The sequence below is a fragment of the Venturia canescens genome, chromosome 3 (assembly GCF_019457755.1).
Source record: "Venturia canescens isolate UGA chromosome 3, ASM1945775v1, whole genome shotgun sequence".
NCBI classification, from domain to species: Eukaryota; Metazoa; Arthropoda; class Insecta; order Hymenoptera; family Ichneumonidae; genus Venturia; species Venturia canescens.
In genome coordinates this window covers 10,508,663-10,523,046 of record NC_057423.1, presented here as the reverse complement: position 1 = coordinate 10,523,046, position 14,384 = coordinate 10,508,663, and the positions used below count along the sequence as shown (strand labels likewise).

Below are 14,384 nucleotides of genomic sequence, written 5' to 3'. Positions count from 1 at the left end.
TTCTTTTGTTTCTTCATTTTGATAAGCTCGAGTGAAAAGTCGATCGAATGTGGCGCGTGCACAGAGCGGGTGCGGAGGTAGACAGAAAGCGGGCACCGTAAAAGCTCCCGGCTTTTCTCCATTTCAGCAGTTTTCCTCATTTCCTTCCATACAGGCACGCACTCGGAGTATATCTGTGTATTATAAGAGCGGGAGACTGAGGTTTCATCGCGAAAGCGCCCAACAGAGATTTCGTAGGTAAGGGTGAGGTTTATGGAGGAGAGGAGGGGGGACGAGGAGATCGGAAGAGAAGCTTCATCGTACTGGATTTTACAATACGCCGCTTTGGCTCGTCGTGGGAGTGATAAAGACCTTCTTTTTCCTCTCTGGCTCTATCTTTCTCCAGGCCAACGTCCGGATTTGATCGTACCGAGCCATTATCTCGTCGAGGCACAAATCAATCGGTTGCCAATCGATCGGATAATTCGACGCTCCGTGGAAGGGGCAGGTCATAACCGGCGATGGCCGCGACTTCCCTCCTATTAAACTCAAATGTCTGGCCCAATCGCTTATTATATAGCTCAATATGTATTCGGCGGTACACACTGAAATGTGAAATAACTCCGAGATCTTTTGCATGGTTTCGCTTTGAATCTTCATTTCTTGTATTGATTATCCACTCGTTGAGATTGGACGCTGAATTTCAAACAGTCTCTTTCTCATCAATATTTTTCGAGAGGCCGCACCATTGTGAAGCTTCAACAAGCACGATTATTCGCAATATTCTGTAAATTCGATCTCTTCAAACATTTTTAACGATAATAAAACTTCAAATTCGGATGAAACTGGATACGCGCGAACGAAAATGGCAAAATGAGTTTGAGTCAAGTCGGATAAACGATAACCGGACAGTGAGTGGAAACGTGATAACGTTAATGAATTTTGGCCAGATCAATTTCCTTCTGCGTTTACAATGTAAAAATATCCGAACTAAACGCCGGTTTGAATTCGCAACAGTTTTTCAGCACCGAGCACCAGACACTGCACTCGGAGTACGAACACACAGCCGAAAAAAAAGAAAACACCGAGATATAAAGCCCACGATGGAGTGGTCATGAGTCGGTGCCGAAGCGCGATGGTAGTTTGTGTGCGTGCGCGTTTGTGAGGATGAAATGAGAGGGTGCTGGATTTCGCGTATCCTGCGGAGGAGAAAAAAGCTTGTATTTACTGTAATCCCACGCGGTTTCTGTTACAATATTTATCTGTGTGTACGTACGACTCCATTCCGTATATATTTGTACGGTCACCCATATACGCGGTTGTATGTATGGGAAAAACAGCGAAATAAAAGCTTCGTTCGCGATATTTTCAGTGTTAAATCGCGTGGTTTTACGTCCTTTTGTTCAATACTTATCTACAGACCGCACGTACATATTTTACAGCTCGTTTAACGCGCATGAGCGACTCCGAAAAATATAGACGAGTTTTAATTCCGTGCCTTCTCTGTTTTCGGGAACATATGGACATTTAGATTTGTGGAAAAAACGAGGAGGTTAGTTGTGGCGAAGCTGGCAATGGTAAAACATGTGTAAATATTCGAATGAACAAGCGTACGACGCTGAAGTTTGCAACGTTCGAGTCCAACGAAATGAAGGAAAACAAATAACATCTGTAATTCACCAATTTGTTTATTTCACGGAGTATCGGTGCGGGTTGAAAAAACACAAATTGCAAATTCGACGGGGAATGAAATTGGAGAATTACTAGAATTATTGGAGAGTTTTTTTCGATCATTTCGTTGGACTCCAACGTTGCAAACTTCAGCGTCACACAAGCGTAGGTAGAAAAATATTTCTACTGACCGGTGAGAAACGAAATGATTGTACAAATGAGCTGCTCGAATGATGCGGTTCGTTTTTTGTTTTCAGCTGCAACAAATTTATTGCAAATGTGCATTTTTTTTCCTCTCTTTCATCATGAGAAAGTAACAATCTCTTTTGTTTTTTGTTTATTTTACAGACAAGATGAGCAACGTATGCAAGCACCATTTTATGAACGATCTTTATAGGAAGATCGATGGTGCTGTGCTCACGTCACAGAACGAGAGGAATCTCGACTGCGCCATTACCTTTCAGACTCATAGTATCCTCCAACGTTTCATGCTGAGATTCGACAGACTTCAATTGGATTGCAACGATCATCTTTACATTTACGATGGAGCACATGCTGTCGACAATTTTAAGGTGAGTTCGAGAAGAAGTGGGCACTCGACCGATCATTGATGTAGTGAAAATAATTGTATTTCATACGAAAATAGAGATTTTCGAAGGAGTCACGTATCGAAACTTTCCGAGTTGAACAACACACGTCAGGAGACTAAAATCTCCAAACGTCGATATAATAAAAAAAAATAAATTAGACCAAGGGACTTTCCCCTCAGCAGGTCCAAGTTGCTCACGAAAACCTACACAAATTCGGCTTTTTCTAATTTCCCTTTTCCCCTCCGTTCCGAGTTTCGCGTTTCGTCGAAGCCGAGAAAGCTTCGATTTATGTCAGGAGCGCCAAAAAAGGATGCTGGGTACGCCCAGTTATGCCGCTAGAAACCATGGCGTGTCGCTTCTCGGAAACAATGAAAAGCTTATCGGAAACAATAAAAATGGCCAAAAGGCCTCGAAACGTTTTTCCATGTTGCGGATGTCGGATTTTCGAGGTCCGATTAAACTCCGCGGGAGAGAAGTGAATTTTTCCTCTTCTTTAGTCAGTCTCCGAGGCCTCAGCAAAAAGCCGTTTACGGTTGAGCCTGCTTTGGAAAATATTTCTTCTTCTCATAGTTTTTTATTCCTCCGCGTTCATAACCTGCTTTGCAATGCAAAACCTGAACAAATGATCATCTCACAGACGTAAATTGCGTTCTTCTCTCGCCCACTCACTCTCGGTTCTTCTCGGACAGGACTGAATATTGCTGGTGTGAGAAAGGGGGAGGAGGAGGAAGAAGAAGAAGAAGAAAAAGAAGCAAATTTTTTGCTCCTCTCGCTCACGAGTTACGCGAAAATGCGGAATTCTCATCGTGCCGCTGGTCCGTTGCACGCTCGTGAAAGAATTTTATCCCCAGTTCAAAATAGAATGAGAGGAAAGAAAAGAACACGCACGAAAGACACTTGAAGGAAAAAAGATTGGGAAAGGGAGAAAAAGAGAAAGAGGGAGAAGAGAGAAAATGGCTGGTGGAAGAACGAACGCGTTTCTTGGCGCGCTCGTGAGGTTGAATTTTAATACGTCCAACCATTATAAATTCCAAGCATGAGACTGAGACAGGGTCTGGAAACTTGCACCATTAATCAAGATTCGTTTCTTCGAGGCTCTCTCTCTTCCTCCAACCCTTCGCGACTCTCGCCTCTTCTTTTATCCTTGTCTCCTTCTTTCCCCATCTTTCTTATCCTCCTCGCTCCCCGGTCTCAGCAGAACGTATATATTCTCCGCGCGCCCTTAATTCATCCTCTATTCCGACTGAGAGGGGGTAAGGCAGGATGCGACTAACAATTTACGCCTTGCCTAGAGAGACGTGTCAATTTCACCGGCTAACTTTATCGTGCACGATGAAAGACGAAGCTCTGTCTCCCTCGCTTTCCTTCTGTCCTCATCGTATCTCGAGCAAATAAAGTAAACTCAAAACTGTTGATGTTCCAGCATCTTTAAGGATTCCAGCGAAACGTACAGACAACGAAAATCAATTTTCTAACACGAAACAAAAAACGATCACCTGAAATTTCCAACATTTGGCACGGGCGTTTATAAAAAAATCAACCCGCTGCTCCATTGATCGTAAAACGTTGAAAAAGAAACACACATTTCTCTATATGCGAGCGTCAGCAGACAGGAAAAACGAGGGGATTGGGTCACTGCGAATTTGAACAGAATTACATTCGCCCTCGGTCCACACGGCAACGTTCCAATCAGGACGTCAGACGGCATCTGGTTTCTTGCATTTCGCGTAATCCATTCAAATAAATGATTCAGTGACCTATATATGTACGTGGAAAAGCGTAATTCCATTTACAGTGCGGAGACTCGTACACGTTATCTCGCTTATAAATTTGAATACATACAAAATGTACATATGTTATATGCATTTTACACATTCAGATCCAACTCCCATGTGATACTGGGGCACATAATATGTACGTGCACGAAGTACGTACGAGAAACTCGGGGAATAAGAGACGAAAACGAGGACGATACGTATACGGTATATTGGAGCGATTACAATTATAATTGCTGTCCTCCGAGCTTAAGCTACTTGAATTGCTCAAATGTGTGCACGTCAGCAATTTATCTGTGTACAAATATTCATTTATGTAAGCGATGCGAATTCGTTATAGTTTTTTGACTCTTACTATCATCGTCATCGTCCACGATTTTTTTATGAGTTTCGCTACCACAAGAAAAAGGACACCAGCACACTTTTCTTGGAACAACGTTTTCATAAATAAAAAGAAAAAAAAACACGATGATGGTTTCGGAGCCAATGATTACCGAAGTTTGAATAGATTTTTTTTTCATCCGTACAGTAAAATCTGCGCTCTGCTTCCGTTTGAAAGAGTGGCGAATCTTTCATTGGCTACAGTTTCATCTTGCAAGCAATATTCAGTGATAATACCATGCTGCTGATAGGGAACGAATGGTTAAAAGATTTTGGAAAAATATATCTCGAATTTAATTAAATCCATATCTGAACTGGTTTTTTAAAAAGGTTTGTTTATACAAACACTATTTGTGATCAAATTGACAGTAAAACTCTATTCATAATCTCTTCATTCCATAAAATATATCGTCAACTACCTTCGAGGAATAGTCGTAGGGAAATATTCTAAAGTCGGCACAGAATGCCTGTTGCCACTATACAAGAAAACAACATTGAAAAAATGGAGATTTGCTATAAAAAAAACACTCAAACAAGCTGCTCGACTACCAACACTTATTACGTATAAACTCGCACCTCGTTACGTAAATGCTCATTTATCCACCCAATCTCATTAGTATTAAATAGATGAATAAATAAATAAATAGAAAAGTATTGAATAAATAAAAAAATTAATTGAAAATAAATAAATAAAGTGGTCGAACTAATAAAAATAATAAATCGAGCAAGTCGAAAAATAGGAGACCCAATACCTGTTTCAGTATATAACTGAAATATTTTCTATACTATAACAGTCCAGAGACCCTGGGGGCAAGAAATCTGAACGTGACCATGTAATAAATAAAGATAATAAAAATAGAAAAAATTTATTCATTCATCTGCATGAAGATGTTTTGATATTCAGGTATTTTCATTAAAATTGTTTAACTTTGGAGAAGTAGTAAATATTTTTTGTCACCTGTCTCGTCTATAAAATCGGTTTGTGCATCGTTTCGAAGGTGTGCTATGATTAAAAAATATCACCGTTCCGAAAATGATGGAGGCACATGACCTCCGACGATTTTGAGGGGAAAAAATGTTCACCAGGAAAGTAAAATTATGACTAGGGTCGTTGGGCTTACGTAAAATTAAAAAACGCACTTTTTATTATTAATTTTTTAATTAAGCAAGCACCTCGTATGGAAATTTGTATTTTCATGGTAGATGAGTCTCTCAAACTGCTCTCACACACTGAAGAACCGTCATGAAAGCATTTCTACGTATATTTTCACACGTATGTATGTAATACGAACATGCATATTACGTTCTCACCCCTTGGCCACCGGCATCGAGACAGAGAGTAATGCAACTTTGCATAATGGCGGTTTAACTTTAATCTTTTTTATGGGCTGCGTAATGGGCCGTTGAGCGTGGTTTTTATTGCTTCTTTTCAAACAGTACACCATCAGCAGTTTACTATACCAGACTTTACTCTCCGTTCTTTTCGTCCTCGTTATGTGTTTTGCATTTATTTTTTTCTGTTTTTCCTCGTCTTCTTTCCCCTCCTTCTTCTGCTTCTTCTTACTTTAGCCAAGTCCACAACCTTTTTGACCTTCCTCTCGATGGGCTGAACGTGTACTTCAATTCCAGAAAGAATTATTAAACATCCCGTCACGTTCCCCCATTATGACGCTGAAGTTTGCAACGTTGGAATCCAACGAAATGATCTAAAAAAACTCTCAAATAATTCCAGTAAATCTCCAATTTTGTTTTCTACCGAATTTGCAATTCGTTATTTTTCAACCTACATCAATGATTCGTGAAATAAAAAAATGATTAATTGTAAATCTTTTTTTCGTTCATTTCGTTGGACTCCAACGTTGCAAACTTCAGCGTCATCCCCCATTCTGGATCATTCCAAATGTGTAGGGCACTCCTTTTTCATTTCTCCTTTCAACATGACACTTCGAAGTTGTTCAGCCTCATCCGGTCCTCGATATATAAATTCATTGCACATTGCCGACAACTCTTTTGCAGTTTATTCTTTTATAAACATTTCGAAGTAATTTATTGACTTGGAGTAAATCATTTTTGTGATTTTCTCATAAAGATTCATCGGGCTTCGACGATGGTCCGTTACGTTCGGAGCCACTCAACAAAGTTCCTTGTGTCGAGCGATGAAAATTTTACTCAGCTTTTCTGCACATCGAGACAGATTTATTGCCAGTTCTAGCTCACTTCTGTAGTCGTAAACTACATGAAAAAATGTTTTTGCAAATAATCCTTCAAACAATAAGAACACGAGACGTAATAAAAAGATCGTGGAATAAACTCGAGATACGAAGTGTCAACGGCTCCCTGCGAAGGAACGTAAAATGTCACTTCGAAGGGTCAAGCTTTTTCTCAACCCAATGACCTACCGTCTTTGGTTTAAGGAAGTTGAGGCCTTACAGTCATTTTTTTTACCCAAAAGTGATGACCTGTACCTTTCAAAAGTTAGGCCAGTTTACAGTTTGGCAATATTGCATACACTTTAAAGAAGAGTTGGGGAAAAAGACAAAAAACTGGTGAAAGCTCAGTCGAAAACATGGACGGTGACGATTCTAGCCTCAAAAAACTGCACGGGAAACAGATTATTATTAACCCTCTCGGACCGTATGTTGCTTCTACGCAACACGCGCTTCCAGGCCCAATAAAACTGCATCGGTCAGTAAGGTCGGGGTTCTAACTGCCTAATTCCATGAAGCAAGGTTAGATTGCACTTTAGATACTCCTAAACCAAGAGATAAACTGCTTTAACTCATCGAAATATCAATATGAAGTCGGCGTTTCATGTTGAGTTGGCGTTGTGCGTGAAAAGGTGCTTTAGTTATCGCAAAAGAAAAGTGGGTAAAAATTTTTTTTCGTACTCCAATCGTTATTTCCTTTCAAAGGGAAGCTAATATGATGTATTTAAGGTATTCGGTGGTAGATTCATTCGTAAATTTTCCTGATTTTGCTCCCCAAGGACCTGGTGCTGCGCGCAGCGAACATTCAAAAATTCATATTTCCCAACAAAAAAACCGAAATGTCACAGTGGATTCGGAAAGTAGAAAGTATTTTGAGATAAAATTATGAAGGGAATCACTTTCCGTCAACGCGAAATAGGTCTCGGTCTGAGAGGGTTATAATATTATCTCAGCAAATCTCCTAATAAATCTGAAAAAAATTGACATTATTCAGCAAGCCTTGCTCATGTTGCCCAAAAAATTCTTTGGCCCAAATTGTTATTGATTTTTCTCAGCAACGACGCTCCTAAACTGTCTGAAAATTTAACTGATTTTTTTTTACACTCCACTTTATAAGATGCGATCGGTTTAAAAGCGATGACATCATTTTCGTTCTAATGCCTCAACTTCCCTAACCACGCCTGCAGCGTCAAAGATCCAGAGAAATAATTTTTTCATCCTCATCCCTCTCTCTCCTCTCTACTCCTCCCGCCATCTTCCGTTTTCTACCGGAAGTTGTAACGACATCGTACATCACGCCCCCTCGGGTATACTCGAAGGATTCACGACGTTACACGTCCTCGCTGGGTCCACACTTTCTCAGACACCATGCAACACGAAAAGCTCTCGTTCGCAGCCTCCTCGATCTCTGCTCCTTAATACTTGAGTCACTCGCCGACGACATTTCGAACGCACTACGTGAGCTCCTGAGAGTGAAAGATCAAAAGAAACACTCACAGGAGTACAGCATAGAAAAAGCTTGTTAAGTTTTGCGCTGACCAACACTGTCTCTCGGGAGCCCATCACGATTTCTCGAATCTGCAGTTTTTATGACAAATGCTAACTATAATTGAATTTCTCAAATGAATTCAATGAAATTAAATAAAAAACGAACTTGTTGAAATCTGACCGGAAGTTCCGAAAATGTCATTTTGCGTTGTCGCATAAAAATCGAAGAAAGAGTTTGACTGTATTTTTACAAATTTTCGACAGGCAAAAGTATTCATTTAAAGCTGCTCCAGCGTCACATGCAGTAACGAGTCGAGGTGTCTCGTACTTAGGTTCTGTTGGGATGCTTACTTTTTTCTCGGATAGCTGTTTCGAGGGAACTGTACGTCTGGTATGTGTCGGGTCGAGTGGAAACCGCATCTTGCGAACTGGGGGGGAAGAGAGACCGAGAATAGAGAAATGCGATTCGAGAACCGATTCCTGCTAGCTTCCCTGCTAGAATTTCTCAAGTTTGTCGATCTCTCTTCCCGACTCGCAGTCTCTGTCGCTTTTCCCTTCTTTCGCGTAACAGTTTGCGTGTTTTGTGGTGCGGCTGTTACTGCTCTCTGGTTGTGCTATTTCTAGGGGGCTAAAATATAAAGCGAGCAACCGTTTTCTCCACTTTCCATCCCCTAAACCGTGCGAGCTTGGCTCTTGTACTGCGGAAATAGCTTCCACAAATATCGCACGCCCAGTCTTGTAAGTTGACCGAATTTATGTAACGGGAAACATTGTTGGATAAGAACGGAATACTGGAGACAAGAGCGCTTGCCAAATTTCGCGTCCCTCTCGCCATCTCATGGCTTTCGTACCAAGAATATTTTTCGTTGCATTCCGTGTTGTATTTCTATTTCAGATTCGTCGGTTTTAAGGCCCTTGGATTATTGTTAATCGCAAAGAAATCGGGTTAACCTAATTAGTGATCATTCGTTTGTTGCTCACCATGAAATTCAGCAAAGTACTAATTCAGCAAAGTAATAATTTGGTTAAATGTGCCAGTACGAATGTGCTGGTTAATAATAATTTCAATTCAGTTATTCATAACAATTACAATTACCCAGTAGTTGAATTGTGTCCGAATCAGTGCATGCTAGCATTTGCTTTTAGTGTCTGAGCACAATCCAGCAGCTCAAGCCACAATAAAAAGTGTATTCCATAATGATTGAGAATGGAGGTCCAAGCTGCCGTCTCGCAATGTATTAACCAACGTTTTTCATCGTTCATCTTGTTCACGCTTTTTTTCAAAGAGCACGACGGATGTGCCCCTCGGCCATGAATCAGGCTCTGCGTACGAGGGAAGAAATTCTGCTTGACGCTCGAGGCTTCGCCAGCTAACGAAAGATGCGATGATATTGTGAGACACGACTTCGTATCAATCTCTCCAGATTTGAGGACCAAGCGAGAGGAGTATATGCAAGAAAAACACCCATCGCGCACCGAATAAATGCCTGGATCAATCCCACCCTCGTTCTTGCAATTCGAGGCTTCATTTTTTCGCTCTCTTCCTCCTCTGCTCTTCTAATCTACTCCTTCGTAAGCTCTCTGTTGATATTTTGACTGAAAGTTTTACAATATTTATCGTTCCCATTTTGTTTAATCGAGCATCAAATTAAGGGGTGGGCCGTGAAAACAGTTTGAAAAATAAAAAGGAAGCTCGAATGAGAGAACGGCGGCTCTCTAAAGACATTTACATTCGGCTGAACTTTGGCCAACTACGGGCGTCACTCGGCCGATGTTGAGTCGATCGTGACTTTTTCTCTGTGCCGCACACTGTTTCAAATTTTCAAACACGGATTTACGTCTCCATTTACTTGAATAAAACGTAAAATCACGATAAAAATATTATTATAAACAAAAACGAAATTTTCCACAATTTCAAATATTTTTGAGCGAGTACTTTGGTCTCGGCAATTTCTGATTTCAGTACCCGAGCAACTGCGACGCCACTAGGACACGCCATAACCAAATAAACTTATCGAAACGGAACGTCAGCTCAAATTTCGCGACGATCCAGACGCAGGCACAATCGAAGTTGTTTGACTTATACATTTTTGGAAACAAACAGTTTTCGCTGAAACAAACGCCGAAACGTATGGTTTCGGCTTTCTCCCAAATTCAGCAGTTTTTTATTGCAAGAGGCCAACACTCGAATGGGTGACCACTTAGCCGAGAACCATAAAAACAAAAATCCATGTTCCATCTTTCAACGTCACATTCTCCGCCAGCACTTTTGTTTCAGTAAGAAAGTTATAAAAAAACGCTTAATACCGATAATTTGCCGTAAGGCCTACCGCGTTTAGTTGAGTAGAATAGAGACAAGATGAAACTTGGGAGCAAAAGTTTCACGGATATCGATGCAGCACAGACGGCCCCCCGTTAACGGAAACTTGCCGAACTAATATCCTCTCGAATATCCTTGGAGACTTGGAGAGGATCGCGGATTCGTGAGGGAGAAACAGAGATCCGAGTTACGGAGGTTCAGGGCTGAGACCACGAGTTACGCTTGAACGATCCCCAGGCCGTAATGCTACAACGATAAATCCAGTGTGCATAACGTGTCCATTCCGTTATTCTCTGTATAACCATTTCTCTCTCTTTCTCTGCTCCCTCCTCTCGCCGTAGATTCTTGTTTCCCTTTGATGTTCCGCTGTTTGCGTGTGTATACGTACGTAAACTTATGAGCCACCTTCCGGAGAGGACTCCCACGAAAGCAGTTGTGCGTACTCTAGCGGAAATAGCTTGGTTTTCGATTTATAATATAAATGCGATCCCTCGTACGTGCGGCAAGACTATTGTTTCAATAAATCGATGCGTCACGAAGGAATGAAGTTTGGGGGGGATTCGCATCGAGAGGAGCCTTAAAAATCACTCTGATGACACATGAAAAAACTTCACGTTAAATTCCACCTATGTTTGACGCCAATTAATTGATGAATTTGAAAAAAATTCTGATTACTTTTTCAAGTTTGGACTTTGATCTCGTAACAAGGATATTTCGAAATTACAACGAACATGGTTTATTCATAAACTCGTTTAAAATTGATGTTTGTGTTGAAGATTCTGTTGAGCCATCTTTCTGGTTATGAGACTTATTCCTCGAATGGAAAATGATTCCTTCGGTTGTGGGCTTCAAGACGCTGTCTTCGAGAACGATTTTTTAAGGAGTTTCGGTACAGGCGATACAATGTTGCCATGCTAAACCATGCTAAAAACATAAAAAATTTCAAAAAGTTTAGAATTTTATAAAATTTGGTGAACATATTCTTTAGTGCCAAATTTGACTATACAAATTTTTTAAGATTTTTCTTCTACACAGTTATCGAGTAATTGATCACTAAAGTTCACGTGTATAAGCATAGCGTTTTCATATATATAAGTATACATTCCGGGCATAAGAAATCTGCTTTAATGCGTAATTACTCGATAACTAGGTAGAAGAAAATTTTGAAAAAATTTGTGTTTTCGCACTTGATGTTGAAGAACATTATCACCAAATTTGATCAATTTCTTAATATTTAGACTTCTGTACCGAAACTCCTTAATGCTATTTTAGTTAGTAAATGCGATGGAAAGCTGATTATCGATCGAAAAATGCAATGCAGCGTGAAAAATCCTTTGGATTCCAATTTTTTTTCATTCTTGTGCGTAAAACCAGAAGCATTTTGTACGCAATATGTAAATTAAGGATCCGTGCCGACAAGCTGTAGAGACTAAAAATCTGCATGTGCGCGTGTGTGTGTGTGTGTGGCCGGGTATGGAAGTATCGTCTTCATAATTCATTCTTCCATGCATAAACTAGCTGGGTACTAATTTTCCTCGAGTTTTTGCATGCCTGAAGAAAAAGGGAGAGAGAAAATATGTCTCGTCTCACCCCGTGGTTAAAACCTCGAAGGGGCTGCGCTGTAGCCGATCGTGCGGTGTGTTGCGACGGTTTATATAAGAAGGTCGAAAACTCAGAGCCCTTTTCTCGAGTTAAGGCTCTCCCATCGGCTTGTGCAGAAACGTAGCAGGAGAAAAAGTTAACGGAAGGGAGCGAGCGAGGGAGACAAAGGCGGGTCGAGAGTGAGAGGGCGAGGACGCGGGGTTGAAACCGCGAGATGCAATTATGATAAACGTGAGAGCTTCTTCCGAGAGCCTTTCAGTGAGCGCGTAAGCTTACAAAAGCCCGCTGTAGAAAGAAAGCCCAAGATGAGACAGATAGAAAGAGAGAAAATACTGTCTATGGGACATTTCACACCGCGGACAAAACGAAACCCACAAAATCGAACTGCTTCGTGAGGCTTGATTAAAACGTTTTTTTTTTCGACCTCATGATTTTTCGTGTTTGCGAAAATCGTAGAACGGAAGTTTTAAAAAATTTCAGAATTCATCATTCACTGAACGAATTATGATGAAAATTCACTCGTTCCGCAATCAGGGAAACTCGATAAGTCAGCTCGTAAGTAGAGCGAAAATTTACGAATTGAGATATTGACAAATGTCGTTGAAAAATTAATTCCAGCGAGATATAAAAATGGCTTTGGCCACAGCGAAGATAATGCTAAAGTAGACGAACAAGAGGATTGACGACTCTGATTAGTGACAAAATATTTTCTTCTGAATTTGCTTCTGAACCGGAGGATATAATTTTATACGGAAGATCGAAAATCAAAGAAAAATCACAGCTATGAAAAGTTTGCGGGTTTAAAACTCGGCACAAAATGTCCGCTGTATGCAAGCTGAGAAGTTGTTCCATTCACGGTCTCAACCTCCGTTCTTCTATATCTGTTGTTCCTCTCCTTCCTCCTCCAGCCCGATTCTATTATTCCAGTAGCAGAAGCGGTAGGAGGGACTTGCCTTATACCCGAGAAGCACGTTCACCTTTTCCACTTTTACATTTTCCATTTGTCGTGGGCTTTAAATGCGTGGCTTATTCCTTTCCCTACACTCGGATGTATTTCGTACTTTGTCGCGATAACAAAACGACCTTTGCGTGGAAACGTTTTGTTTTTCAAATAATGTCTTTTCCCTTCCACTTTCTCTGCACCGATAAAACCTTTTCTTCCCTCAATTTCGTAATTTTAATAATTGTGGCGTGCCACGAAGCTCCAGCATCAAAGAAGCCGTCGTCGACGTTTCTCTCATCGATAATGGCCCATGAAAATTTATGATTTTCGGTGAACGACCCAGTTTGTAGAGCAGCCACGTTGCATGTGAAGGGAAACAAGCGCCGTGTCTCTTCTCTGTATTGTCAATGTACGACGTGATTGACCGCATCTGCATATTTCATTCGTCATGTCAATAGTTCATTCAAAATCTGCGGTTGACCAAACGCGGAGCGTTCAACGCTTCAACGGTTCCAAAACACCAGCGCACTTTTGGGCTCGTTCGTATATGCGTGGGCGTACTTAATAATGAATTGCGCGTATGCATGCGGATCCCTGTTAATGGACTTTGCGATCGATTATTTATAGACTGCCGATTTCCACACTGGACGAAATGTGGACGAGAGGTATTAGCGGACGAGTATCATTGTTACGGATTTCATGCATTTATAACTGTGCAAAATTATTATTTTTGTATACGCACATTCCGCATGATATTATATGCAAATCGAATTTTAACGATCGGTTAATTCCCTATTTTTCGGAACTGTATAGGCAATTTCAATTTGTTAAAAGTACGATGAGGAGTCGGTACCGTTAGCGTGGCAAAATTCATGCGATTGTGTCCGAGGAGGAAAGCTCATAAACTTTTGTCTGTTCGTTCCCATTTCGTCTCACTTAAGCATCTGCACTCTCGTTTTATAAATTTCCACAAGTTTTTCTTTCGTTGATTCTTTTCATTTTATCAGGGTAGCTTTTCCGATGGAAAATTCTTGGATAAATTGATCATTGAATTTCACTGTTTAATTTCATTCGACTCATTAAATAGCTGGATCCCATCAGTAAATATTCTCGGGACAGAACGCGCGGTTATTGTGTCCGTGTGTGGGCGTGTGTGTGCTCACGTGCAAATTTCATTGTTCTTGGAAACGAGGTTATCGAGTGAAAATAATAACAGAGGGTGGTACAATGAGATCACAACAATATGCGGGATTAACGAGAACCCCGCAGAATCCCAGCTGGCAAAACTTTACGGAGTGAGCATTTTCTATTTTTTTTTTCATCGGAGGGAGCCTCATAATTAACACGAAGAAAACAATGGCATGAAAAATGTTGTATGAAATGTATGAATGTCTCCATAGACACAGAGTTCATACATTTAACTGAAAA

The 14,384-nt window shown here is 40.7% G+C and overlaps 1 protein-coding gene across 2 annotated transcripts in view; it reads left to right on the top strand.

Annotated features, from left to right (window-relative positions):
* Positions 1-14,384, top strand: part of LOC122407587 (uncharacterized) — a 152,193-nt gene that overhangs the window by 102,635 nt on the left and 35,174 nt on the right. For both annotated transcript variants that reach the window (XM_043413907.1, XM_043413908.1), the window contains exon 2: positions 1,999-2,222. In XM_043413907.1, coding sequence (XP_043269842.1) covers positions 1,999-2,222 — 224 coding nt within the window. The remainder of the gene's footprint in view (positions 1-1,998; positions 2,223-14,384) is intronic.